The following is a 27335-nucleotide window of genomic DNA, read 5'->3' as shown; positions in this document are numbered from 1 at the left end:
TCAGTACTCTATCCATTCAGCATTATTTTAAAATTTAGCTGGAACTGGCAGCCAGTCGTAGCTTGGCAGCCCTACACTGTGAACTCTGGTGACTAGAAGCTGCCAGAAGTACTATATCAATTCCTAAATGCTGGCCATCTCCTTCTATATTTAAAAATAAGTTATTGCTTTGTTATGGAAATCTAAGGCAGAGGGGAACCTTATTGTTCGGAAACAGGGAGTAATTAGCAGCAGTGGTGGAAACTCTGAGACATTATATCATCAGACAGGAGGAGGCTTAGTACCTATCTTATCATGAATTATTGTCTTTTCACATTAAAAATGAAATAGTAGACTGAATATTACATACTTGGTATATGTCTAAAGCTTTGTAAAATCAGAGCAATCACTGACTGATTTAGAGAAAAGCCTCAGGCCTTGCTGTGCATCTCAGTTAAGGAGCTTATTCACGCAGCTATCTAAGATGACCAGTAGGTGGCAAGGTACACAAATGCACAAAGCTGCTGCTCTGTCTGAAGGGCTACAACCTGTAAGAAGTACTTAGCCGGAAGCCTGAATGGACTGTGACAGCAAAAAGCCATCCCTGTGCTGAAAGATGGTCTCTAGCGTTTCAGCATTTTCATTTCTCTCTAAGGATGATTCCTTATTAAATATATCAGTTTCATAATAAAGTCTGTGCTGAGTTTGAAATCAGAAGTTGTTAACAAGTATCTACTATAAAAAACAAAAGTATGAAAAAGATATTGGGAGTGGACTAAAATCACACCATCCCTTGTTTCCCAGTTATGCAAATCAGACAACAAAAGGTCTGGTTACTGGATGGCTCAGAAAATTAGCAGTACCCTGGTGTTTTTGTCTTTGACCATTGTTTTGTTTTCAATCTAGGATGGTAATAACTCTCCACTTGGCTAAAAAGAGATAACTTTGGTGGTTTCAGGCAAACACATGAATGTCCACAACATAAAATGATGGTAGCTACTTGGCAAAGTGAGCTGAAAAGGAAAGCTAAGGCTTTGTCTGAACAGGGAAGCTGTGCTACTTATGTGAATTTAGTCTGTGAATTTAGTTAACATGATATTATTGTATGGATCTAATCATAATTGTATACTCATTTCTGTATTTAACCTCTACAGCTATAAGAGACTTTTGTGCTTATATAAACAGGTCTACTCTAGGGGCTGTGCCAACAAGATTTCACTTGTAATAAACACCAGCTTAGCCAAAAAAAGAGTACAAATCTTGAGAGAGGATTAGTAGTAATAAATTAATAATTTCATTACCCTTAAGGCTATGAATACATGACTAAGTCTGTGCAAAACAAATTAGACATGGAGTATGCAGACCATCATTTTAAATATCTGTGATAAGAGTTACTAAGCATGAAAAATACTGCAGTATTTATGATACTTAGTTCTGTACAATCTGCACTACCTAACCTTCCTATTCTGTTGTCTCCTTCCTCAGAGGCAAGCAGGTCTTATCTTCATAGGCTGTCTGTTGTAAGAGTGGAAGGGTTGTTAGGCAATCTTCTTCCTTCTGTCCGGAAGCCTCCTCAGCCTCCTTTTGAGCAAAAGCATTGCAATACTGCAATACTAACAATCTGCAGTAAATCTGGATCCAGAGGTCTGTGAGATGCAAAAGTAACTGAGTGCCTGCAAAGGCTTGTGCAAGGGCAAAGGGCCTTGAGGCTTTTAAATGGAAGGGCAGAGGGTGTTCCCTGCCCCAGACACTGAACCATCAGCTACAAGACGCTTCCAGGGACAGGCAAGGCCAGTTTTGACTGGCAGACTGTGAAACAAGAAGCAGAAGAAATCATAGTCCTAGTACAGTCACTGACACCTCTACCCTCTTGATCAGAAGAGTAAATTGTGTCATGCAACCATGCTTTCTTTAATATAGCACTAGGAAGGATTTAAGTGCTATCATGCATCTGTGACACACTAGCTTATTCATATATGCATTTTTATTACACTGATCTGCAACATTGTTTTCTCAATACTGATTGGGAGGTGCTCCACATATTGCACAGGGAAAGGAGATTCACAGGTGCAGTTTTATGTCATGTACTATTAAACTATATCCTACTTTGTCATAGTACTTTCTTAGCAACATACTAAGAGATTTGTGCTGAACGAGCTTGGAAACCCAGGGACCTGCCATGTCTAGGTACTGCTTGTTACAAGGACTTCAGGGGATGTGTCTTTACCCAGCAGCTGGCATGCAGACACTGCAACTCTGAGGCACCTGTGGTTGTAGCTGCAGGAACTCTGTATTTACAAGTTCTTTAAATGTCTGACAAAAATATTTCTTTGTAAACGGATTGCAGCTCCCACTTCACACACACACAGTGTAGCCTTTACCTCCCACAGAACATCCCATTTAAGGGTGCATAATCTTTGGATGCATCCAAACTGGCCTGGAAAGGTGAGGAAAGCATCATGTAGTATGCATGCCTTTTATTGGCTTTGGGTTCAGATTATTGCTCTCTGCTCTCAAGTCATTCATTTACTTTCCTTGCCAGTTTGCCATCTACAAATAGAGTTAAATATAGAAACCTAATGAGGGGCTGACTGAGAATATTGTACATTCCTGCATATTTTTGAATGTTGGATGTTCTAAATGTCATTAATTCCATATAAAACCTAAGATACATCAGAATATTGTCTGGCTGTGAAGGTGCTCTTGTTTTGAGAGTGCGTTTGTGGCTGAGGTTTTTTTTGTATTTTGAGCTTGTTTTGAGCAATCCAGTTCACATATTTAAACCTGTGTTCCCCAAGCTGTGCAGCATGAACAGTTGTGTTTGCCTACTTTCTCACAGACAAGTGGCTAATAGTCATAAATTCTTAGAAAAGTTAGAATTGTGCATGGCAATAGTTTCAAAAAGGGGAACAGTATTCTGGATACCTAGCAGTTTTGCTTTGTGGTTGTTCCAGTTTCTAAGTATGGATTCTACAACTTCAATCAAGAGATTGACCTTGAAAACCAACAGCGTGTGATTTTTTTTCTTCATGTTTTACTGAGTTCTGAGAACAAGAAGGGGTATTTCAATTTTAAATACACATTTTCTGATGACACTTTTCTTGTTTCATAGGAACTCTTCCAACTTCCTATTAATATATATGCATATATAAACAAATGCAATGTTTTTAGACAAGGGAGGCTGTTTTCAGGCCACAGTGAATATGAAAACGCCATTATCAGACTCAAAGCAGTTAATCTTGAATTGACCCGTTTTCTGGATGGAAATTTGATGTACAAAACTTCCCATTAGATTAAGGTAAAGTCAAGTTCAGCCCAGGAACATAAAATGTCCTACTTATTAAGAGCTCCTTATTTCCCTGTGAAAGCCTTCAGTCATTCTTTTTCTACTAGTAGATCTCCTTTTGCCTATTAGAGGTTTTCCAGTCAGATGCTCTGAGCCAAATACCTACTCTAACTTTTCACCACTTTGCGCTATGAATATTCTTGAATACTCATTCATTTGAACGTGCTTCCTTTTAATGGATTAAAGAATAACATCTGTAGATATATGTATTTTACATGAGCATGGGTTTTTAACATCACCTTAATTACTGTTTTTACTAGGATTCCTATTCTTAACACCTGTAGTGATCAACTGTGGTGAGCAGAGCTAGCAATACAATGCCATGACCAAAAGTGACAGGGTTAGAAACCGCAGCAGTCCTTAATCAGGCACTGAGTTTAAATCCTACTTCATAAGGAATCAGAAATCCAAGACACCCAGAAATCCTCAGGAATTATAAGCTCAAAATTCCCTCTTGAGAAATGCAGTTAAGGACTCTGACCCATGACTTCTGGCACACGTGGCTATAATAATGCAGTGCCCTCACTCTTCCTCCTGCCCTTTTTCCATATGTCTCCCAGTGGCAGGGCTGGCAGAATGGAGCATCATGGCTCTAATATACAGTCAGGCAAATTAATTTAAAGATTAAGATTAAAATTGTGCTTTTCAGCGTCAACTAGACAAGCTGAAATGTTCTATTTTAGGCCAGTAACAAACAGCTGGGGGCTGAGACAGTAACATCTTAAAGTGCTGCAGCTGTTTACTTGGTAAATATGAGCCAGGTCCCTCAAGTCAAATTTTATTTTTTCTTAAGAATGTCAGTGCACTTTCCACTTATTAAATTTAGTGACCTAACTGCTCAAAATTAACTCATGTTTTTGTGTGCTTATGTCAACAGAGGAACCAGAATGAACTATTTGCTTTTCAAAGGGTAATTATTAGGACTTTCTAAAAAATCAGTTCCCATTAAAAGTGTAAGAGGTCATCACCAGTAAGTCACTATTCATTTTGGAAGTTATATAGGAAACTATTTAAGTTATAGTTGGCAAATGTATCATAAGCTCATATTGGAAAATAGTTTGCCTGAATAGAAATAGTTCAACAGAATCTGCCAAATTTTGTCAAACTTTGGCAGCGCACACGTGCTTACAGATTTCAGTATTTGCCTTAAAGGCTTTTCATTATGCCCATTTTCCTTATAGCTCTCCTGGTTGGCACCCTGCCTGGCAGATTTCTGCAGCTTGAGGCCTCAGGCTCTCCAGGATCACAGCAGAGATAGACGCCCTAGAGTGCAGGTTCTTAGTGCTTGGATGCCCAATCAAAACATTCAATTTCATGGGATTTGTAGATGTGCCTAGTGAGGCAGCAAAATAGTTTACACTTCTTATAGTGTCCTTCACCCAAGCAAGCAAAGATTCAGGAAGAAGCACACACAAATATTAGCTCACCCAGTAGAGGCTGATTTCATTATTCATTTGCTTCAGCTGCTAGGAAAGAACTAAGCAAAGAGCAAGGCAAAACTCTGTATCTCATTCAGGTGTCAAATTTGTCACCACTGAAAAGTACCTGATCTACAAATACAGTTACTCTGGCTTACATTTGATTTGGTTGAGCTCTTTCCCATCTGGCACATGCACGGTAAACCCCAGGAATACGAGACTTTTGGTTCAGATGGCATAGGTCTGGTCATGAGGTAGAAGGTGGCCAGTACAGTGTGTGACGGGGTGACTGGCCTCCTTTGCTGCTAGCATGAATTATAGTCTATCTTTTTAGAGAAACAAAGAAAAAAATTATCTCAGTGAAAGTGATAAGCTGAGCAAGGTTTGGGTGCTAAACAGCTACAAGGACCAGGCTCTGGTTTATCTGCATAAAGCAGAACTTTCCCAAGATATCAACATTTTAGTAGACCTATCCAAATAATACTGCACCATAACGCATAGCTACTCAACTCTGATTTGTCCCCATGATTTAGGGACTGAAGTAGTATATGTGGGTTAACTTGCCTAGTGGTTCATTTTGAAAATTTCCTTTGGAGTTTTCTTTTTTTTTTTTTTTTTTTTATTTTCTCCCTAAATTCACAAGATGCCAAGTAGCTGTTCCCATTATTCCAGTAAGGATTTGGGTTTTTTTTTTCAGCTTATTATGCATTTCCACATCACCTCTGTGACTTCATTGTCCAGGTGTCCTGGTTTTGAGACCACACCACCAGGATAAATTCAGGAGTGCAGAAGAGGTGTCGACTTATCTAATAATGTAAAATAAATAACCTGTTTCTTTAACTTCTCAAAGAATAATAGACTGTTGCTGACACAAAAAACTGCAGACGGTTTTTGCCTCGCCATGAGGCCAGGATTTACAAATTTCTAATCACCAGAGAGGTGAGACTTCAGGAAGGCTTTTCACTAGTGAGGTGTAGAAGGAAAGAGGAGAGACGAAGAAAGGGAAGGCAAAATATCCAACTAGTTTTGGAGAAATCCTGCTAAGCTGAGAACAAGGAGGTCTGATGTAGAATCTGAGACACTGGGAGACAAGACCCACTGACAGGAATTCCCCTCCTATAGATGGTCACACATGGCTCAGCAGCTGTGTGACAATTGAGCTGCACAAGTTGAGTCAAGCGCATGCTTTTTGCTTACCTTGTTTGCTGAATTAGTTAGACTGCCTGGACAATACACTGAATTAAGAAAGTGTATCTGAATGAATAAAAAAGATGGTAGAAGTGAAAATGGCAACTTAACATAAATCAGAAGTTCTAGCTTCCAAGTATGTGTTGGCTACTTGTCTGCTCTCCCCAGCTGTTCTGACACAATGAACATGTCTATAGATGTATGATTATGTGTACACGTCCTTGATATGCAGATGATATACAGTATCTCATGAGAAAAGGAAATACTACCAATAGATCCTCAGGTCAATACTTATGTGCAGTGTAACCACTGCTGGTTTTGTTTCCATGACGCATGTGCAGGAACTGTTTGCCTAATGGAAAATGTAAAGTCCATGGAAACATTGCTACAGAGCAGCCTACCATTCCTTTTTCCTGAGTAATATGAGCAAAGGAAAATCATGTAGGACAATATAATCCCAGATTTGCTTCAGTACACTTTGATGCCGATGTATCTGGAAGAGCAAGTTTCCGTTTAGGCTTTGAGTTAGGAATCAGTGAATTCATCTGTCTTCATTGGTCTGGCTGAGCTGCAAACAGTTCAGATTTCACAGTGCAACATTTTTGAACGGCAGCAGGGAAAATTTTAATTTATTATATTGACTAATGGCAGATTCTTTTTGAAAAGCAATGACTATTTGCACAGCAAGTTCTTTAAAGTGATGAAGCAAGCTTCAGCGCTCAAAAAAAAAACAGGCACGGGGAGGAAAAAAGTATAATACACCCCTAATAAAACAAGAGTTCCTTTGAAATTATGTTTAGTAGCTAGTCAGAAAGTTTCTCAGAGTAGTAATTTATTTATACTTTTGTCTATGCTCTGTTGGCAAACAGTTCATCAGAAGTGCTTCATGAGATTATATATGTTTATCAACATAGATCTGTGCTTAGCAAACCCTTATGCATTCTAAGCATTGCTATGGTAGAAATAGCAGATGATGGGGTTTAGTGCAAGTACTCAATGTCCTTCCTTCGTTAAAAGTTGCGCTGTTTTTAATTTTGTCACCCAGCTTCTTAGACATGCTGTGGCATGTTGCAAAGATGCTTGCTTTTTTAATCTCCTGACTAGCATCCATGCTTGAGAACAGAGTGCCAGAACGCTATTTGATATTGAGAATTTAACTGTGCTGTTGAAAATTACCTGTGCTCAAGCATTGCTACACTAACTGTAAATTAAATCAAACCACTATTAAAATCCCGACTCACTTAAACTGATCAGAATGAAAGCTGAGCTCTCAACCTCTGTTACTGGTTAACGTTGAGGAATGAGGCAACAAAATTAACGCACTTCTGTGAGGTCACGGCTCCTTACAAAGTCATGATAGCAGCATCTGAACAAAGTTTATATGATTCTAGTAATTCCCCTCAGTTTCCTTTTAGAAAAACCAGTTAATTTGGCTTGACTCCTGGAGCTGTTGAAGAACAGAATATAATCTTTACCGGTGAGTCCATCACTGCACCTTTAAGTGGACTTGCTTTTAAATATATACACACATACACTTTTACTGACAGAAATCTGATAATCAGCTTGAGATCATTTTTATGTTTATTTTACAGCTGATTCAAGATTAAGACTGAATGAAAAAGAAAAAATGATTAGCCAAATTTAGCCTTGTAGGAATCTCCCAACTGAAAATACAGACAGCACAGCATGGCAGAGTAGTTAACACATTTGAACTCTACTCAACCACAACTGTTTCAGAACATGTTACAAGGCCAGTGTTATCAGAGAGCTTCCTTCAGCGTCCAGCTCATGTTGAAAATGATTTCTTTTTTTGGCAGTAGGAGCAGCAGAAAAAGGTGGGAGGAGATGAGTAATTTTTTTACAATACTTTCTAATTTTCTATAAAATACTCCCCCCTCACATTTGAATAAAAGTGCTTTTTCTTAATTTATTTTTACATTACACACTGTCTGACCAGTAGGAGTGCAAAATACCTAAGAACAATTCTGACGGCCTTGGTAATGTTATGTATCTGTCATATTTCTTCTGGACAAAACTCTTCTTCGACGGAAGAATGGCTTTACCTACCAAAAAGCTGATAATTGTAACATAAAGCCAAGATTTGATCAGTAGAGGTTTACCATAAGTGATAAGCTCTTATCATTGCATACTTCTGCCTTTCATCCCATGTATCTTTTCTTTCTTAACCGCAGCCTTCAATACCTAGTTTTTTTTCAGAGACAGCCTGTGGCATATTTTTCAGCTTGTCACTGAGTTACGCTGGAACATGTTTTACAGTGCAGCCTGAACCCCTCTCAGAGTTTAACTAATATTAAGTAATACTAAGCAATAATTAGAAATGAAAATTAGTATCTTTAAACTTTTCAGGAGAGATCCATATTACCCTGTCAATTCAATGGAAGTCAGTGGAAAAGCAGAAGCAGCACACTTCTAAATCCCCATTAATGTGCCCTCAACTCCCCCACTGCCCCAGTATGTTTCAGAATCAATTGAACTTCTGATATAAAATCAGTCCAAGTAGGTTCTTACAAATATGTTTTATAGGTACACAGGTTAGCTGGCAGCATTTTCCTACCTACCTCTACACAGGCTTCTTAATGCTGAACTAAATTACTCCACCTACTCCTGCTGCCATTCCAGGGATATTTTAAACAGAAAGATTAAACAAATTAACCAATTTTAACAAGATTTTTATTGAAAACATACACAAAGTCAACAAGTTATTTAGCTTCTGAATGTACATTTCAGAGAATATTCATATTAGAGAAGAATATTTTAAGAAAAGGAGAAATACAAAGGACATGCTGCAGTTTACATTACTAAGGCATTTAGGCTTAAAAGCAAGTTATACTGTGTGCAATGTATGTGTGTGTATCTACATACACAAACACACAAACATATACACACAAGTTATCTGATTTGAAACTGTACAGTGCTATGCAATTAATTATTTTTTGCTTCTATTTTTTCAACACTAAATAAAGCTTTTATCAAAAGTAGTAGTTGTTCACAGAACAGCAGTTATAATCTACTCTTCAAGAGTTTGCTTACAATACTAACGATGCACAAAAAAACCCAGATCCTCATGGGAAAGTTCTCTCTTACCAAAATGAGTCTCAAGTAAGAAAAACACTAGCTTGCAAAGGCACTGTGGAGACAGGTTTTAATACACTAAATACAACATGAATCATTCACAATAACAAGTTTAGTGTTTCTGGGAACTTTTGTAAATACAACACAGTTGGTCACACAAAAATGTTTCTGTTGATTTGTCTTGGCAACTCAGATACATCAACAGTGTAACAGCATAACAGCTTTGTTCCCATCTGACAGAAAATAATGGCAGTTCTGCAAGGCAAACGTTAAACCTGACCGTATGTATTTATTAATTCCACAGTGTTTTGACAGATTAGAGGGGATACAACTTAAAGGATGCTGACACGCTCACTGAGGGCTTTCATTTCTGTTTCTTCTAGCTTGGTGTTTTCATTATGGTTAGCACGTGGACTGATAAGGTGTGCTGGATAGTGCAAACCATGTTCTCCTGAATACTGTTCCCATCGGGAGTCATCACTTTCATGGGTGATGTAACGTTCCCCCATTTTACATTCAAGTTCCCTTAAATCTAACCAGGTTTGATAGTCCTGAAACAGAGTAACATCAATAGTTTTAAATTTCCTGAAATAAATTATGTTCCCTATCAAGATTATGCAAAGTGCTATTAACTCTGCAATCTAAAGATCATGTATTCTTATTACTCCAGAATGAGAAAGTCTTATAATTAATAAATATGAAATCTGCCTATAGAGATATGTTTTCTCAATCTAGAGGGTTGTTCTATAAATTTTATTAACTTCTGTCTTAAGTATATATAGTATACATGGAAATGTTACTGGTAGTTTTGCAAACTGTATGGATAGTCTACAGATTTCCATATCTAAGTGAGACATGGGTGTAAAACAATTCCTGGCACTAGTCACAAGGTGAATGGGGAAGAAGATCTGTATCATGCATGTACATCCTAGTGATCTTTATCAGATAGTGAAGACAGTTGATCTCTATCGGAATGTGAACTTAGCTTGAGCTAGAAAAGATCTGCTTTTCCAAATTTATGCAATTACTGTCATGCTCAAAGAGACTTATTAATGTAAAACATCAAGGTACTTTGGAAATCCGTGATACTCAACAGTAAAGCTGGAAACTGGTTTGGTTCTCACACTGTTTAGACCATCATGCTCTGCAGCCTGTCATCTGCCTAAGGTATATCTCAAGTTTAATATTTAATTTTTTATTCCCACCCAAAGTGTAAATGAAGCTGTAGTAATAAAGCCAATCCTAGCCCCATGCAGACTAGCCTCAGCTCACAATCCTGAATCCATTTTTCTTTTTTTCTCCTTCACTCTGTCTCAACCTTAGACATAACCCTGGTCACCTAGCCATAGCACCAGAAAGCCCCCACACTGTAAATGCATTAAAGCCTTCATTCTCATATCTCACATGCTTTGGCCTACTTCAAACACAGACATCCTCTCAGAATTCACTTCTACTCGCACCGCTGTTATCTTTTCTTAGCCCACACTGGTGGTCTCTTGGGGAAAAAGGACTCATCCATGGTGCTAGAGCTGATGCAGTACTGCCTCACCTTAGCTTACCCCCACTCACTACTGTATGGTGACAAAAGTGGACGTACAAAGGTGAAGGACTCTGTCCCATCATGTGAGACAGCCAGCACCCTTGCAGCAGATCTTAGCCCAGATCACCTCTCAGGTCTCCAAAGTCTTAGACAAATACATTCTGCAATTATTATCAGGGATAAGAGCAGGAAGAAGACTGGAGAGTGACAAGAAATCTAGGAGCTAAAAAGCAAGCCCAGAGAGAATGTCCCTGGGGAAGGCAGGTTTGCAGGGTGGCAGGATGCAGCCCTTTTCCTCTATACCAGCAGGTCATAAAGTACTGGAGCAGGACTCAGTTTTCAGTTTGAATAAAGTTTCCTTTGGGATTGTGGATTATGCATCTCACCTGTGCTATGCCTTTGCCACAATTACTTTCCCAGATGTGAATCCTTTGGGAGATCCCATGGGCTGATGTCCCAGCCTGGCCTCAGCCTGTCCCCATCCCCAGGGAGGGGTCCTAGGTGCCCAGTTCTGGGGCACTCTGCAGGCAGCCTACCCTGCTCTCTGGCTGGGGGCAGTGGAACAGGTCCTGGCTGCTCACTACACTGGCTCTATCTTACGTCTTTAACTTGCAGTGGTTTGGCTGCTGTCAGAACCAAAAAATTAATGTATGACAAGCAGAAGACAATGGCTGCTAGCATATAAAAAATTCCTAACATTTCAGGTTTTAATGGGAGATATCAACTGAAGGTGGCTAATGTATTTTCCTAGAAAGCATACAGCTTCATTATTTCTTCTGATGACAGTGAAGTGAAAGCCTATTGACTAGTTTTAATAAGAAGTGAATTGGGGTGGACTCCAGGCAATGAGATAAGGTACATCAAATGAGAGGGTTTTTTATACATCGTGTTCTCAGTGGACAAACAAAATATTTTTGTGGTGTATTCTGAAAACATGAGAGAGTTTAGTATTGAAATCTAATACTTAAGAAATTAACAAGAATCTGTAGGTAAATTGGTGAAGGAAGATATGGTCCTCAGGATCTGAAAACATCTTCAGGTCTGTAGATTTGCTTAGATTCTACTGTACTTAAAGATGAAATTTTTTACATACTTAGAAACTAAATGCATAACAAAAAACCATGGATTTGTAGCAATACCTGTAACCACGGGTGGCTTAACGTTTTGTCCACACTGTAGCGCTTTCTCATTTTCACTTGCAACAAATTATTTATGAGATCAATAGCTGAAAATAAATAATGTTGAAAAATGTCAGTTTAAATATGTATTTTTTAACTAGGAAATGCAAACCAGAGAGATAAAGAGACATGGCAGATGTAAAAGGAGGACAGTTATCCCTTCTTATTCCAGTCTTTTACAAACTGCAGTCAGATTTAATGTCCTTGAAGGTACCCATGCAACCCTTCCTAACAGGATTGTAACTTTTACTAAACAGTCACCTGCTAGCTAGCATAGTCTACCCCTGTGTGTTCATTTGGAGGGACACAGCAAAGACTGAGGATAATTCTCACTAAGTTCTTGTTCAAATGAAAAAGATCTCATGTAAGTGAGGACTACAGTATTCTTCAGGCACCACAGTAAACACATCTGTATATATTTCTCTGAGACTCTCAGTATCATTTTAAGGTGACCGACAGCAGCACCTTCCCAGGCAAGGAATCAGGTTTTGAAGTCACTAAATCTTGCAACACTAAGCTTTTGAACAGAGGATTGCTTCTACCTGCCAGTCAGCAGTACAGTGATAAAAGCAAGCGGGCTTCTTTAAAAATTTCTTATTTTCTGTATTTTTGAAGGAGTCAATGATTCTCTGGGGTTACAGGTATGTGGTCAGTGGTACCTGAAGGGAAGAGTTCCATGAGTCAATGACCAGTGCATGGAACTGTACCAAGTGACCCATTGGGAAAAACCTCTGGGATGCAGCTAAGCTTTGACAGCATCTACTAAAACCTCTTTTTTTTTTTTTTTTTTTAATATGAAAGAAAAAAGTGCATTTTGAAAGGTTAAATTCTATTCTAGGTGGTGTTAAATGTTCAGCATGTGGCCTGGGGGAAGATTTTGATTTAGAATAATTGATGGCCACTGGGAATTAAGAGTGTTACTGCAGCTTTCCCATTTCATTATAGTATCTCTTGACTTGTCCAAAGTATGCTGGTTTCCATCTTTATGTAGGTGAAGAAAGAGATCAAGTTTCAACAGCAAAAAGCATTTGGTATTTTTTACCAGGAAATCATGCAATTCAAGCAAAGCGATTTCTTATGTGCAAGAGGTCTGAGTATCAGAAGTCAAGATGCAAAGGATACGTACTGGCAAAGCAACAAAAGGACAGTGCTGCATAAAGGAAAGAAGAAGCTAGAGTTCAATACAGACAGACTGAGTGCTGGAACTGAAGGATTAAAAGATTTCTTTTGGGATTTGGAACAGTCTGTTAATAAGGAAATTCTGAATTTAAGTGGTGCTCAATTGTAGAGGTTCAGACACTGATGGGTTCTGTGGGACTATTTAAAGGAAATGAGGAAAGATCCTGGCTATTCTCTCTGTTTCAGCTTACAAAAAGCCCATGTTGTCCTGAGAATATCCTGACAGACACTACCTAACATAGTTTGGTCTGGCTACAGCTCATATAAGATGAACAGTACATATGTACAGTACATATAAGATGCACATGTTGGCTCACTTTCTGAATTAAAAAAACCCATATGATTAATATTTTCATGATTACACTTGAAGTTGTACTGGTTAAAAACACTGGAGAGAGAACAAAATTTGGAAGGTTCTAACACTTATTTTTGACATACAGCTCAAGTGTGATCCAGGGAACCAAAGTGCAACATCTACTGTTAGGACATTAAATTTTTCTGTCTTGGAAGATAAAGCAGGTTTGAAAAAAGAGCAGCAACTACACTGTATTTTGCAGTAAATTTTACGAATTTTCATTACAGACTTGATTATTTTTTTAAGCGAAATTTTAAAGTAATCCTTGTCAGACATTTTAGGAGCCTTATGAAGTTTGACAATATTTTTCTGTAAAATCAATAATTCAATAAATGCAGAATGTTAAGAAAGATCATCTATGAAATCCAAGAGGTTGCCACCAAGAAAGCAATCTGAATGAAAGCTCTGAGAAGATTATGGTACTGGTTTTTTCTAACACTTTCATGGGCTCCTATTTACTTCCCATGACTTAAGGATAGCAGCAGCCAGCTGAGGGCTTATCAAGTTCCATGAGCTGCAGACTTTGTAAGAGGGGATAAACTAGTCAACTACTCCAGTAACATGACTACTGGTCATTTAGGTTATCATTCAGCAGGATATCCAGTGGGAAGATTCAAATCCAACTTTAAGAAGCTCTATGCCCCCTTGATTTTCTTTAGTTGCATTTTATAGGGAAGAACCTCCAGAGTTGAGGTTTGTGTTTCTAAACTGCTCACAGCAGTTTATCTTTATGGCAAATAATGAACTGCAGTAAAGACACAGTTACAATTTTCACACTGTGTATTAACACATGGCAATTACAGTTTTCATAGAGATGACTGTTTTAATTCACTTAGGATGTGACACACATTAACAAAAAAGTTTATGAAGTATCTGAAAACACTATTCTGAACCTACCATTCATTTAGTCCTACTACACAGACTTTAACTTTTCATGTTATAAAAAAGAAATCACCTTAAGAATATCAAGAAAAGCAGTCCCAAATGAACAAAAGATTAACTCAGTCCATAATTTCAAAGTATACCCATAATATTAGCTACTCTTACATCTACCACTTGCAAAAAAATAAGCTGCTGCCATTAATACAAAATTTTGGACTTCCTAGATCCTGGGTTCTTCTGAGTATAGCTCTACTGATTACTGGTATAAGTTTTTCATACCCTTCCCTACTGCTGGTAAGTACAGCTTTGTTGACAAATTGTTTTTGCAAAAGTTGAATCTTCAACTGGCAGAGATTATTATTTTTATGGACATGGATTCTGCTGTACTATCAAAAACCAAAAAAAAAAAATCTTGACCATTATAAACTGCACATCTATAAGAGAGAGATTTTCTAACAGTAATCTATCCTAGCAAATGTGTAAGTATAGCCAAGACCTTAGTTTAAACATCTAGTTAAACTATTACTGAGGTAGAGCGTCTCTGAGGTATAACATGCATTTGACCTTGTGTTTAATGCTCATTCATGTGACTTTCTCATTAACGTGCGAAAAGAGTTGTTATTCACATTATGCTGAAAAAAGGCTAAATAAATACTGGCTTGAAGGCAACTGGGGTATTTATTTCTGACTCAAAAGCAGTGTAACAGGCATACCATGATCAAATTTAATGCATGTAAGAAATTGCATTGTTTCTCTCCAAATTATTTAACAGTATGAAGTAATGTGAAGCACCTAATCAACAGTGTGCCCATCACATAGCTCACCAGGCTACTAGTAATAGCTGTGTTGGCAGCTGATGAAAATATAATTATGAATATAATGATTTATGAAAATTCCACAACAGAACAAAACACAGCATGAATAATCCAAAGCTTGACATAGCACATTGTAGGACATCCACTATCTAATTCACCTTCTAGTGAAGACACACTAGATAAAATACACTAACAGGTAGATGAAATCCTTCAGGGAGTACTGTCCTTATATACAACATGTAGATCAGCCAAAACAAACCTTTTGAGATGGTGCAAACTTGGTGGACTGCAAGGTCAAAGTTGGAAACAAACAGTACCACTGTTGAAAATAGCCTCCATGATTGACAGATGTGAAATTTAAAACTATAAAATAGGAAAGAATTCTACAAGCAGATTCCTTTGTATGAATATCTAGCAAAATTCCACCCTGAAGTCTGAATTGTCTTACAGCCATTCAGTGAACTTAGAAATGTAAGCTGGCTTGACAATCATTGAAGGTGGAACAGAAACAGCAGATTGGGTGACAGGATGTTGAATAGCTGTGACAAAACCCAAAGTTTACCACAGAAACACCCTCTCTAGAGTAATGTTTCACAGTTCCAGTTAGACATACAAACACAAAAAATGAAAAGTATTGGAAAAAGGTGGGAAAATGCAGCCACTTAGTGGGGGTGGAAATCAGGATTCCCTATGGAGGAATCTGTGAGATTTCTGACAAACCTTACAACATAAAGCAACTGGATTTGGTGAAGCTAGAGAAAGGATTTTGTGCATGAGAGCTAAGCTTTGAGAAACGATGCTTGAAGAAATATTCTGAAGGGACATCCAGTTGGGAAAAAATACATTTCTGAAAGCTAGAAAAATTGAAAGGCGTTAGTTTTTATAGGTTACGTTTTAATGGAGGAAGAGGACAGACAAAGCATTACTCAAAAAATCTAGAATTTCTCAGGAGAAAGAGTTGATGAGATTAATCCAGATGTTATGACATCTGACAGACACATTATGGAGTGAAAAGAGACACTGTTGATGACTAGACCACATTCCTGAGTGGCAGAGAAGACAGAACTGTTGACAGCGACTGAAAGACTTTAGATGCTTAAAAATATTATCCTCAAATGGATTGTGCCTTCCTTCCTGGCTTGTGATTGTAGATTTTTATTTTTAAAATTGCTAGAAAATGCCACAGAATTCTCCAGAAAATAAATTAGCACAGACCACACTATTATATTCATGATGCAATTTTCCTCCAAAATACAATTTCTTCCCATATCTTCTATTGTCTTATCAAGTGCCATTTACAATTTTAAAAGCCAATTTAGTTTTACCTTAAGACCTGTAACTGAATAAGGAACACAAAATGGGAACAGTCAGACTACTTTACAACTGTTGTTGCTTTTCCAGACACAATGTTTAGGTGTGACCTACCTCTTTTTTTTTTTTTTTTCCCTTGAAGTTTTGGTAGCCTCTGCATTCCCACTCAAAAATTAACATGCTATTGTTTGGTAACATCAGAAAAAGCATCAACTGAGTACTAAACCCAAAGTGGTGATAAACACAACATCATTCACCTTATTTATGCACTATGCATTAAATGCAAAGAAATACGCGATTTTGCTAGAAAGTAAAGCATCTGAGCTTTTAGTTTCTCTCTGATTACAATAAAAATAGAAATAAACATGGCAAAACTTAATTTTATCTATTCTTAATTTTTTTACATGAGTTGTGGTCTGAAAAGAGCACTAAAATAACTACATTTGAGAGAAGTTTTACATTCAATTTGGCTCTTTGAGACACGGTAAGTCATAAGCAAGAAAGGAAATGTTTGTGTGTTGTTCTGCTTTCCTCAGTGTTAATTTTTGCGATAGGCATGCAAAAGCTCCTAACATTGCTTTTGTTAGCCATTCTACAATAAATTATATGCCCTTTAATAAAGTCATTGCTACACGGACACTGGCAATACACTTTGGTGACAATCGTGTACCTTAATTTGAACTGAAAATTGCAGAACAAGATAAAAATTCTGTAACTTTTGAAACATTTACAGATCCACTAAAAGCATATGCACAGAAATTCAAGCAAACGAGTTCCTGTGGTTTGAGAAGCCGGAAGTGCAGGCATACCAGCTGCGTACGTTTGTGATCCTAACCTGGTACAGTTGTGAAGTAAACACCCTCCCCACACACATCTATTGTCTTATCTGCCATCATTTGCTTTGTGCATCAAGCAGGATGTTGCTATAGGCAGCAACGGGTTTGAATAAACATTTCAACAGGTTCGAATAACCATTTTTTCCTTTTTTTTTTTTTAACCTCAAATTGGCATGTAATTCCTTCTACCACTTCTCACTACTCCACAACAGTTTCCAGGATTATCATATTATAAACATTCATCGCAACCAGTACTGACATAATTTAGCAGTAAAAAAAGAACGAACAGTCATACGTACTGCATTCTATAAGGTCAGAGAACCTGAGCATTTTTATTGGCAAGTATAGATCAGAGTTAATTCTTTTAGATGGTAGCCTAGATCTTCCAAGTTCACTGAATTGAGGCATGTAATGTAGTCTCTGGATGAAGGTATGCTTTCAAAATCTAGCTGTAATGTACAATTCATAATGTACAATTCCTAGAGTGCATTGTTAAAGAGTGCTTAGATCCAGCACTGCATGAGAAGAAAGCAGTAATTGAGATAAGGAGAATATCTACATTAGTTTTATTTATGGCAGCCCTTTGACAAATGTCTGTCATATTTCAAATTCACATAGCATAACACTTTAACAAAGAACTTTCTTACCTGCACTAAACATAGTATGTATTTTGCATTTATTTTTTTCTGCAACAATACTTATCTAATCAATTTTGATTTCAATTTTTCAATGCTATGACAGTGCAGCAAAACTTTGGTTGAAGGCTTCTTGAAGACAGTGGTTGTAATGTGTTAATGTTCTGTCAAGTAAAGTATTTGCATAAGTTTTTAAAAGTCAATTAAGTTGGACTACCTGCTGCATCTTCAACACTTTTTCTGTCAAGTAAAAATCACTTAAATAACCTTGTTTTAATTTTAAAACAAAGAATAATGCCTTTTACAAGAAAATATCTGTGTAGATCGTCCATGACAAAAAGCAATTTCAATCATAGCAGCTTGAAAGAAATCGGCTGATCAATGTTTATTAACACAGACTTTGTCAGATTCCGCAGCAGCACCGCATTCCACACTGTGATACAACTCCCTAACAAGTTTGAGTGGAAGAACTAGCTGATGAGTTACTTTCTTCTTAGGAGAATTATTGCTATTATGCAAATTCCACGAAATAGTTAAACAAGAAATGTACCATATCTTTAAAAGAAATCTATTATGCATCTTTTTATATAAAATTAAAAAAAAAGTAATCATAGTCATGTATGTTAAAACTTCTTTTGAAAAATGGTCAGTGATCAAGAATAAATGGCAAAAAGAACAACAGAAAAGGTATGGCAGGCTAATATCCAATTAGGAAGAGCCTAGGACAAGCTAAAGCAAGATTTTCAAGTGCACAAAAGTAACCTGTTGGGATTGAAACTAATTTTCTGACTGAATTTTGCAGATTCAGAACACTTTGTGCACAGGTGTGTATAAGCCCCAGTGTATTTACCTTGAAATGAACTTCATTTTACCATAGTTTACATTTAAACACATGTAGCCCTTCAAACTGTTTTTATTTGCAATGTTTAGTAAGCAACTTCATAAAACCTTTAAGATTATCTGTTTCCCCACAAATGCTTCAGCCGTTTGTATCATCAGTTATCATGGCACTGTTCAGAATTGTGATTCAGATTAGATGTGTTAAGACACCAGGGACAGATCTGCATTTCAACCATGCTATATGGTCATAGACAATGGAAAGTGGGCGGAGAGAGCAGGTCCCCAGGGCCCATGCACTGCCCTCTTGTGACCTGTGCAGGAATGTGGACCAGAATAGCTGACATGAGAAAAACTTCTTTATTTCCCCTATGTAATTTGGAGTTTGAGTACAATTTTGAGCTCTAAGAAGTAGCATTATCAAATAATATTTGGACATAATGGATTCGTTCAGATTTTTCAGGCTTTCATTTAGCATAACCGAGTGGCTCAATAGCTAGCAATTTAAAACACATAATAAAATCACAGTATATAAGCCAATTTTAACTTAGTAATCTGTTAAAGTGTGTTCTTTCAGCCCCTTTTGTGTGTTTGCAGACATATCCATTAACAACATATCCATTAACTCTTAATTAAGGCTGCAATTCTGTAAGAGGAGAGATAACACCCCAGTAGGTGAGCTTCCTGTAGGTGCTCTACTGCATCTTCACCTTTGAATGTAGAAATTGATCTTCTGTCTACCACTGTAGAAACCCGTGGGAGATGATTTCTTGCAGCCCCTTCTGTGTTGACTGCTATTTGCTTATCTCTAGTGCCAGATAGAGCACTGTTGCCAACAGATTCTGTCAGCTTACATATCAGAAGTGTGTGAAGGTTCAGGAGGACTTTAGTGTGTAACTGTGCAGATTTATAGCTGCTTTTTTCAATTATTTTTTTAAACCCCAACAGATCTCATCAAACTTTGTCTGCCACTGAGATAAAATGAAAATACTCTCAAAGTGTTTTTCAATTAAGAGTATCAAATAGCTATAATAATAATAGCTACACAGTAAGCAGTAGACACACTTCTCTAGGCTACACTTAACATGTAAGTTAAACACGTCACTTGAAACGCAGAAAAACTGTACTGTAAAAAATGGAAATCCTAATATTTGAATTTAATTTGGTACATAATACAATTCAGAATAAAAGATAAGAATCTGATAATGTTTCTTTTGCTTTAAGACTTATTAAGCAATCTTGCAAAAAGTTAAGGACACAATGATTTTGAAGAAAAAAAAAGAATCCCAAAGAAAATCCAGCTGCCTGAAATTGTCTGCTATGTACAAAAAAATGTTGGTGAAAACAGAACTTATATTTTTAAGTACCCTACTTAGCTGTATTTAGAGACATCTTTAATAGAATTTGTTTACCTTCTTTAAAGACGTTCGTAGTGGATTATTCATATTGTTCTTTTACTGTCAAAAGCCTTTGATGCCATTGACCAGAACTCCAGTTTCAAAAGTCTCACTGGTTATCTCTAAGCCTTCCCTCCAAGCAAGAAGCTTTTTTTATAACACTTTCTCACACTGTTCTTGAAACTTCATTTACTTGGGATTGTCCGATCTTTTTTATCTTCTCCACAGAAAGACTATCAGGGTACAGAATTCTACTAAATGGAAACCAAATTACTGACGCAAGTAGAGTGAGAAAAAGACTGAAGAGGCACTAGATTTGAAAGAGTAGGTACAGAAGTAAGTATAAAACAACACCATTTCCAGCAGCTGAGGTGCCCCACAAGATTCTATAGCAACTTAATCTGTAGGTGGCTATGTGCCTCATCTTAGGACATTCCAGGCAGATCCCACGCTAGAGGATTTACTCCATATGCAGTCTACACATGCTCTGTATGAAATGTCTAAAGCAGCTGCTGGCACAAAACACAGTACATTATGGCACATTACAGTACCTTGAAATTTCAATTTACACACACTATACATTGGTATGTATAGGGAAGAAAAATACAAAGCAAAATACAACTACTTTTTTTGGTATTTATATAAAATTAGCCACAAACAGATATTACCTTCATGAGAAATTTCTTTCCATGGATTAGGTGGATACATGAAAGCGGCATTCTGGATCTGGTCATGTATGTCTTCATCTTCATTGAATGGAAAGGTACCACTGAGGCTTACATAAATTATGACACCCACAGACCACATATCCAGAGATCTGTTATAGCCTTTGTTTCTCAGCACTTCTGGAGCAAGGTAAGCTGGTGTTCCTACAACTGAGCGCCGAAATGATTTCTCTCCAATGATTCGGGCAAAGCCAAAATCACAAAGTTTTACCTGTTTAAAGAAAAATGCTATAGTAAGACAGATATTATTATCAAATACATAGTTGAGGAACTTTTATCATGGTTTAGCTGTGAGATGCATCTCTTTGAGAGGAATACCCTTATTCCACTGAGGCATTAGACCAGATTACCAGTCTATTACTCTCTTCCTTCTTTCCATGAATAAACCACCACAAATAAAATCAGTAACACAGGTCAGCTTAGAATGAAAGAAATAGGGCTTTGGATAAACCGAAAAGCTTAGGCTTCTGGTGAAAGTACTAATATAAACTTATTCATTCACAGCATAAGAACACAGCAAACAGAAAAACTGTTTTACCAATGGCTTTTTCCTAAATCAAGCAAGTTGACAAGATTTAGTTCTTGAACTCCCACTTTCATTTTATTGTGGACCTAGTTAAACCCTGTCTCTCTGCAAACTTCTCTAATTTCTTCAGAGGGACAGACTTAGCTGCTTAAACACGCTCACTTAACACCTCAGTATAGATCCTTTCTTTCCAATTATTGCTATTGGTATTATTTAAAAATTATCAATAGTGCTCCTTTTGAATATGGGCAGTTGGAGGAGATAACAGATGAACTCTGCAGATCAAAGGTAACAGAAGTTGATACAAACACCTTTCAGTGAGAAATACAATGAGCCGGAAAGTATATTTAAATATTCTGCAATCTACCTGGCAAGTAAATACTTCTTTATGAGTTCTTTTTAACTTTCAGAAAAATCACTGTCTTGCTGGTGACTGCTTGCAAATTGTCACTTATGTGGACCGAATTCACCAGCTGAGTAGTTTGTGCTGTAATGGTGAGCAAACCAGAAACAATCGCACAAGTAGTTATGTCACACTTCAAAATCTAGTTGAACAGTTTACATAAATGACACAAGGCAAAGATTTTCAAACATGTCGTCTTTGGAATGTTTGTGGAATAAGGGACTATTATTTTCATATCTCAAAATTCTGTGTAGCTCCTGGAGGAGATACAGGCAGGTCACTAGTCCTTTGTTCATAAAATAAGCATTGCTAAACTTAATAATTTGAACAACTGATCTTAAGAAAGGGCATTATTTACTTACCTGGGGGAAAGGATCAGCTGATGCCAATAACACATTTTCTGGTTTGAGGTCACAATGAACAATATTTTTGAAATGAAGATGTCTTAAAGCAACAAGGATCTGTGAAGAAACAAAAAAGAAATTCTGTTTTAAATGTTGTACCTTTTTTTTTATATAGATATTGTTTGGACATTATCAGTGGTCAAAGAAACAAGGACTGGTGTAGAGAGAAACAATCCAACAAGAATGCACCTTTTACAAGAATGTCTACAATGGAAAAAAAGAAGAAAAAGCAAAAATGTCAGCTATTGCGTGCTGTGCCTCAGGTTTTCTTGAAGTTTCACTGGATGCAATATGGTTTTTCCTTCTCCAAAGACTTTATACGCTAAACAGTTAAAAAACTAGGTTCTAAGTACTTGTTTACGTTTCTTTGGTTTGAAATCTTTGGATGCAGAAACATTTCAGAATGACCTTCCAGATCTAAATTCACTCAAAAAATTTCAAAGAAATATTATGTAATCCAATTAAAACATTTTCTTGATGAATGCATCAGGACTGTTGCATGTATTCCTGTTCCATTAGACACACAAGAATGTGGCAACAGAATATAATATATTCATCCTATTCATCCTATTCCCATTACTTTAACTCCATTCCTTGATCCTCATCTGGGGCTGGCAGAATTTACTAGTATATTAGACGAGGGAATGTCAAGGAGGCTGAACAAACCTGGGAAGGCAAGAAACCAAATTCTGAACCTGGGGGCAGTTTTGCCCATGAAAGTCTGAAAACTAGGAAACCTGCTACATTCCACTCTAAACAATAAAATTCCACGGCAACACCGTTCCTGTTCTTTTCTTTTTCCTGACTGCTGAAATAGAGGCTGCTCTGACTCTGTGGTTGTTCACTGCTCAATCGTGTATCTAAATTTAAACCAGTATTATGGGCAGCCAAAGGAGCAATATGATAATACAACAACAGGAAGAACAACAAAAAGCCCAACCCAGATCACATTGTTAACAGAAGTCATACAGGAAGCCAAACTCATTTAATCAGAGGTAGGTAACGGAAAGATCCAATTTCAGCATAGAAAATATGCACAACATTGCATAGGAGGAACTGCAATTGCTAGGTATGGGGCAGTTCAAGAGGCTCATATTTCTTTGTGTGTGTCTTCAACAATTTGTTGTTAGTGCTCTGAATCCCTTTCTTGTGCTTAATTCTTCAAGCATATGAGAAACTGTAGCTTGGTGGCCCTTCCATATGGCAGCCAGACAGCTGCACACATGTCTAGTCCTAGGTTCTCTTAACGGTTTACTATCTATCAGATAACGTACACAAAGCCATCTTATAATGCCTGGTATTACAAATCAGGCTTTCATAAATCAGACAGGGAAACTATACCATAAGCAAAACATAAGAAACAGCGATAATAAACCTCAAGTCTCCTTCTAGATCTATGACTAATTTCTTACCTGAGTAATTAAAAACTTGGTTATTCTCTCTGGCAATCTGCCCTTTTCACTTGATAGTATCATCTCCAGCATGTCTCCATGGAGTTTTTCCATAACAACAAACACTCTTTCTGGTGTCTCAAACATACACTCCAGATTCACAACTCCAGGATGGTGAAGATTCTATTATAAAGATAAAAACATGATCAGTGGGTTTTAGCATTACCTAACCAGTCCTCAGAGCTCCGAAAAGCAGACACTTTTTTGGCATTTCAGAATTTCAACTGTGTGCCTAAACTGCAGGCAACAGGCATGAAATTTCTACGGACAGTACAGGAATATGAATGGACTTCAAATTAGTTTTTCTTATTGTGCCTAGGGCTTAAAACTGCAGAAATTGTAATTCCCAATGTGATGATGCCAATACACTTGGTCCTGGCTGTTTACGCAGATTAAGCAGCAAAAATACTTGTGATTGTAAATTAAAATAATTATCATGTTATCTGGTATTTATGGAAATGAATAAATGGAGTCAATAGAGTGAAAAAGAAAAATACCTGTAAAATTGCAACTTCATTGCGAAGTTGACTTTCCTGTTTAGTTGGAAACCTTAGTTTGTCAATTATTTTAATGGCAACATCTCTTCCCGTTTTGCGATGTTTTCCTGCATTAATAAAACAAAAGACCTCTATAAATTAACATGATTAATTCTGAGAAACGTTCCACTTTCACTGGATTGTACAGACACAATCAAGTCACTCTCACAGCAAATTAAATCACTAAGTCATTATAAGTTTTCTTTCATTCCCCCTCTTTCTAGCCTTTGACAAGAGAACTTTTCTTATTATCACCTGACAAAGCTGTTTAAACACGTAAGAAACACACACATATGAGAAGTCAGGTCTGCATTTCAACAATATAGTTGCACAGTTAACTTTCTCACATATATCTATGCCTGTCCATATACTTAAGCTGCATGCTCTGCAACCAGCAGGTTGTAGGCTTAGTCCTTCAATAGTAGCTCCAGACTAGCAAATAATGAAATAAATGATCTTCTTCAGGCATGTAAGTGCATGTCCCAGGTTTACCGGAGGCCATAGAGATTCTTCAGTGAGAAAGTTATTATTCTCACTTCACACTGTCTCAAACAACAGCTTTACAAATACACTCCCAGAAACTGATGAAAAAAGGAGGAGAATGAGAGGAAAAATGAGTAAGAAAAAAAAAGAGAAACCATTCTAAGAAACTACTGAAAAACAAACAAAAAGGTCACAAAAGTGTGCCAAGAACAACAGCAAGATGGAGTTAAGTTTTTCTTCTGTCCATTATTGTTCTCAAAAAGAACAGTTTTCTGCACCTCAGGGTTTTCTTTACTAGAACTTACAGACAGTATGATGCTATTAATACACATTGATCCACTAATAGGTAGAAAACTTCAAATTACAAAACTTAGGCAACAAAACAATTTCATTGTTTAATGAATACTCCTTAGATAAATCAAAGTATGTCTGATTTCTGTCACAAAACATTTCAGAACCAAAATACTTTCACCATTCAAGAAATGGTCTCAAGCATATTGTACAATGCACAAAAGCCTTACCTCCATAAACAATTCCAAACTGTCCTGATCCCAACACCTCATCCGGGAAGATTTGGTACACAGTGCTAATATCCTGTTTATATAAGCATAAAAAATATTAAACCCTGAGATACAGAAACAAAATGTGCATTTAATTTTCTTTTTCTAGTGGGAAGCAGCATACATTTACTCTAGTACATTTCAAACCACATTATCTGTCAAAAACATTCACATGGGTTTTCTTAAAAGCCATCTTAACTGAAATTGGTATAAAAGCTGCTGAATCCTCAATAGATTTCAGCCACTGCTAACTTCCAGGCAAGTAGCCTCCATCCTGCAGCATTACACAAACTTTGTGAAATCTGAAGATGAAAGTACATATGGAAATAAAGAGGGTCTTATTAACAGTATTCTACCCTGATATCCCAGGATCCCAGATCAAGGAATGACTGACTGTTGGGTTTTATGAAAATGGAAAACTTATGAATTTAAAATTTTCTTGAAAAAGTTCTTATGTCAGCTTATGTCAGCCATGGAAACGCAAGTGACTTCTTAGTTTACAGAAATCTTTCTGAGTATCAGCAGTTCTGGGCTTTGGCTTTTTGTGTTTGTCCACTGAGGCAAGTAAAGTACTCCATCCATACCAGTGAGGGAATCATACATCTCAGTATTTCTTAGTGCCTAAACACAGGCTAAAGCACAAGCTGTTAGCAGATTCATTTGGGAGATGCAAACTAACCTCAAATCTTGGAGCTCAGTTTCATTTTCCTGACATTTAAGCAACAGCATATACAACAAAGAGTAAAAGAATGCCAAGAAGTTGATAATAAAGGCTGTCTTGCCTTTTCTTAGGAAACAAATGGACACATCCCTAGCAGTCAAACTTCTCCTGTCAAATACTAGAACTGCCTAAGGCTTTACTTGGCTGCAGGGAGTCAGCTATGTCCTATGTGTCCTGTGTATGTAACAACATATGTAAACTTTGGAGAGAGTTTCATTTTCATACAAGACAGAATATCTGACCTCTCAGTGATGAGAGGAAATGGTATATTACTCAAGGCTTGTGATTAGCTTTATGAAGCTCAGTTGACAAATTCCATGAATTAATAACTTTTACAGCTCTCTTTTCTTTTTGATAATTAGCATCCTGCAGGACTCATAGTCAAAGTTTGTGGTAAGTGAAATGACCCATATGTAGTTCTTGCATCTCAAGAAAGGGTGCCATGAAGATGGTTTTTCTCAAGTTATCAAAGCTTTTCTGTTTTGTTTGTTAATTTTTACAAAGTAAGTGAAAAATGGCTGATGGGTACTCCTCAAACATTACCCTTTGCAAAGCAGATCAATGACTTCACAAGCTTAATCACTGCATATCTAGCACCAGCACCCAGTGAACACTCACCACATTTTCTTGAACTTGGCAGTTTGACACAGAAATACTGATGGATATATCCCCTGGGGAAGAAAGCAAAAGAGTAAAATATACTTTAGATTGCTGTGCTTTTAGTTCAAACATGTAGTCATAGGAAATGACATTTACATTACATCAATACCTACTGACAGCTCCAGAAATTGGACCAATTAGGTCAGCTTGTTCATTTACCAGCCAATATATAATTACATCAGGCCACAAATATGTGACTTGCATAACAGATTTTCAGTGCATGGAAAAGAACAGAATTATACATTTCATTATTAATTTTTTAACAGTGGAATCTCATCATGCCCATTTATAAACTTATTATTGCTTTTTTTCCATGCTATTTTGGGGCTTTAAATGTCACACAAATAACGTTATGTATGAAACTAGGGTAAACCATTTTTTTTGGTGGATTTAATAAGTTTTATTTATAGTGTTACCTACAATGTATTTGATACTAGATGAAGGCTAATACATTCAAATTGGTCTGCATACTGTTAAAAGTAACATGCATTTCAACTATCTTAAGGGACATCATCAAAACACATTATGGAAACAAAAAAACATGTATTTGTGCATCAGGCCCAACCTCCACAAATTCAAGAGCTTTGGACGTTCCCATAAGCATCTTCAACTGCAAACCTGAGGGATTCAATAGGGTTGGAGAATATGCCTATTATTGCTAACTGTACTACACAAAGTTGTCGTTTTCGGAAGTAAAGAATGTTTCTTTGAAGCACCACAGCTTGTGTCTCCTACTTCTGCCTAGAATCCTGCTCATGCTGTCTTTTCATTTTCTTAGTATGGATTTCAGCCTCATCAAGACCACTGTCCTCACTATAAAGCCTGTTTTTACACACTGAAGTTACTCACTACTACCCATCAGCACCTCTCGCAGTTG

At 37.1% G+C, this 27335-nt stretch overlaps 1 protein-coding gene and 1 long non-coding RNA gene across 3 annotated transcripts in view; one reads left to right on the top strand and one right to left on the bottom strand.

Annotated features, from left to right (window-relative positions):
- Positions 1-5670: 5670 nt before the first annotated feature.
- Positions 5671-7954, top strand: LOC133219912 (uncharacterized). Its single transcript, XR_009727568.1, has 3 exons — positions 5671-5916; positions 7347-7408; positions 7524-7954. It is a non-coding gene; the product is annotated as an uncharacterized LOC133219912 (long non-coding RNA).
- Positions 7955-8600: 646 nt separating this feature from the next.
- PRKD1 (protein kinase D1) overlaps positions 8601-27335 on the bottom strand; it is a 133660-nt gene continuing 114925 nt past the window's right edge. For both annotated transcript variants that reach the window (XM_061367637.1, XM_061367638.1), the window contains 8 exons: positions 26417-26469; positions 25039-25111; positions 23996-24102; positions 23460-23621; positions 22006-22104; positions 20658-20925; positions 11704-11789; positions 8601-9575 (listed from right to left, as the gene is read on the bottom strand). In XM_061367637.1, coding sequence (XP_061223621.1) covers positions 9357-9575; positions 11704-11789; positions 20658-20925; positions 22006-22104; positions 23460-23621; positions 23996-24102; positions 25039-25111; positions 26417-26469 — 1067 coding nt within the window. In that variant the 3' untranslated portion in view covers positions 8601-9356. The remainder of the gene's footprint in view (positions 9576-11703; positions 11790-20657; positions 20926-22005; positions 22105-23459; positions 23622-23995; positions 24103-25038; positions 25112-26416; positions 26470-27335) is intronic.

The sequence above is a fragment of the Neopsephotus bourkii genome, unplaced genomic scaffold (assembly GCF_033783945.1).
Source record: "Neopsephotus bourkii isolate Nb327-2 ecotype Australia unplaced genomic scaffold, CSIRO-AGI_Nbou_v1 NB_1388, whole genome shotgun sequence".
Lineage (NCBI taxonomy): Eukaryota > Metazoa > Chordata > Aves > Psittaciformes > Psittacidae > Neopsephotus > Neopsephotus bourkii.
The sequence above is the reverse complement of the archived record's forward strand: the minus strand, read 5'-3'. Positions and strand labels throughout refer to the sequence as shown.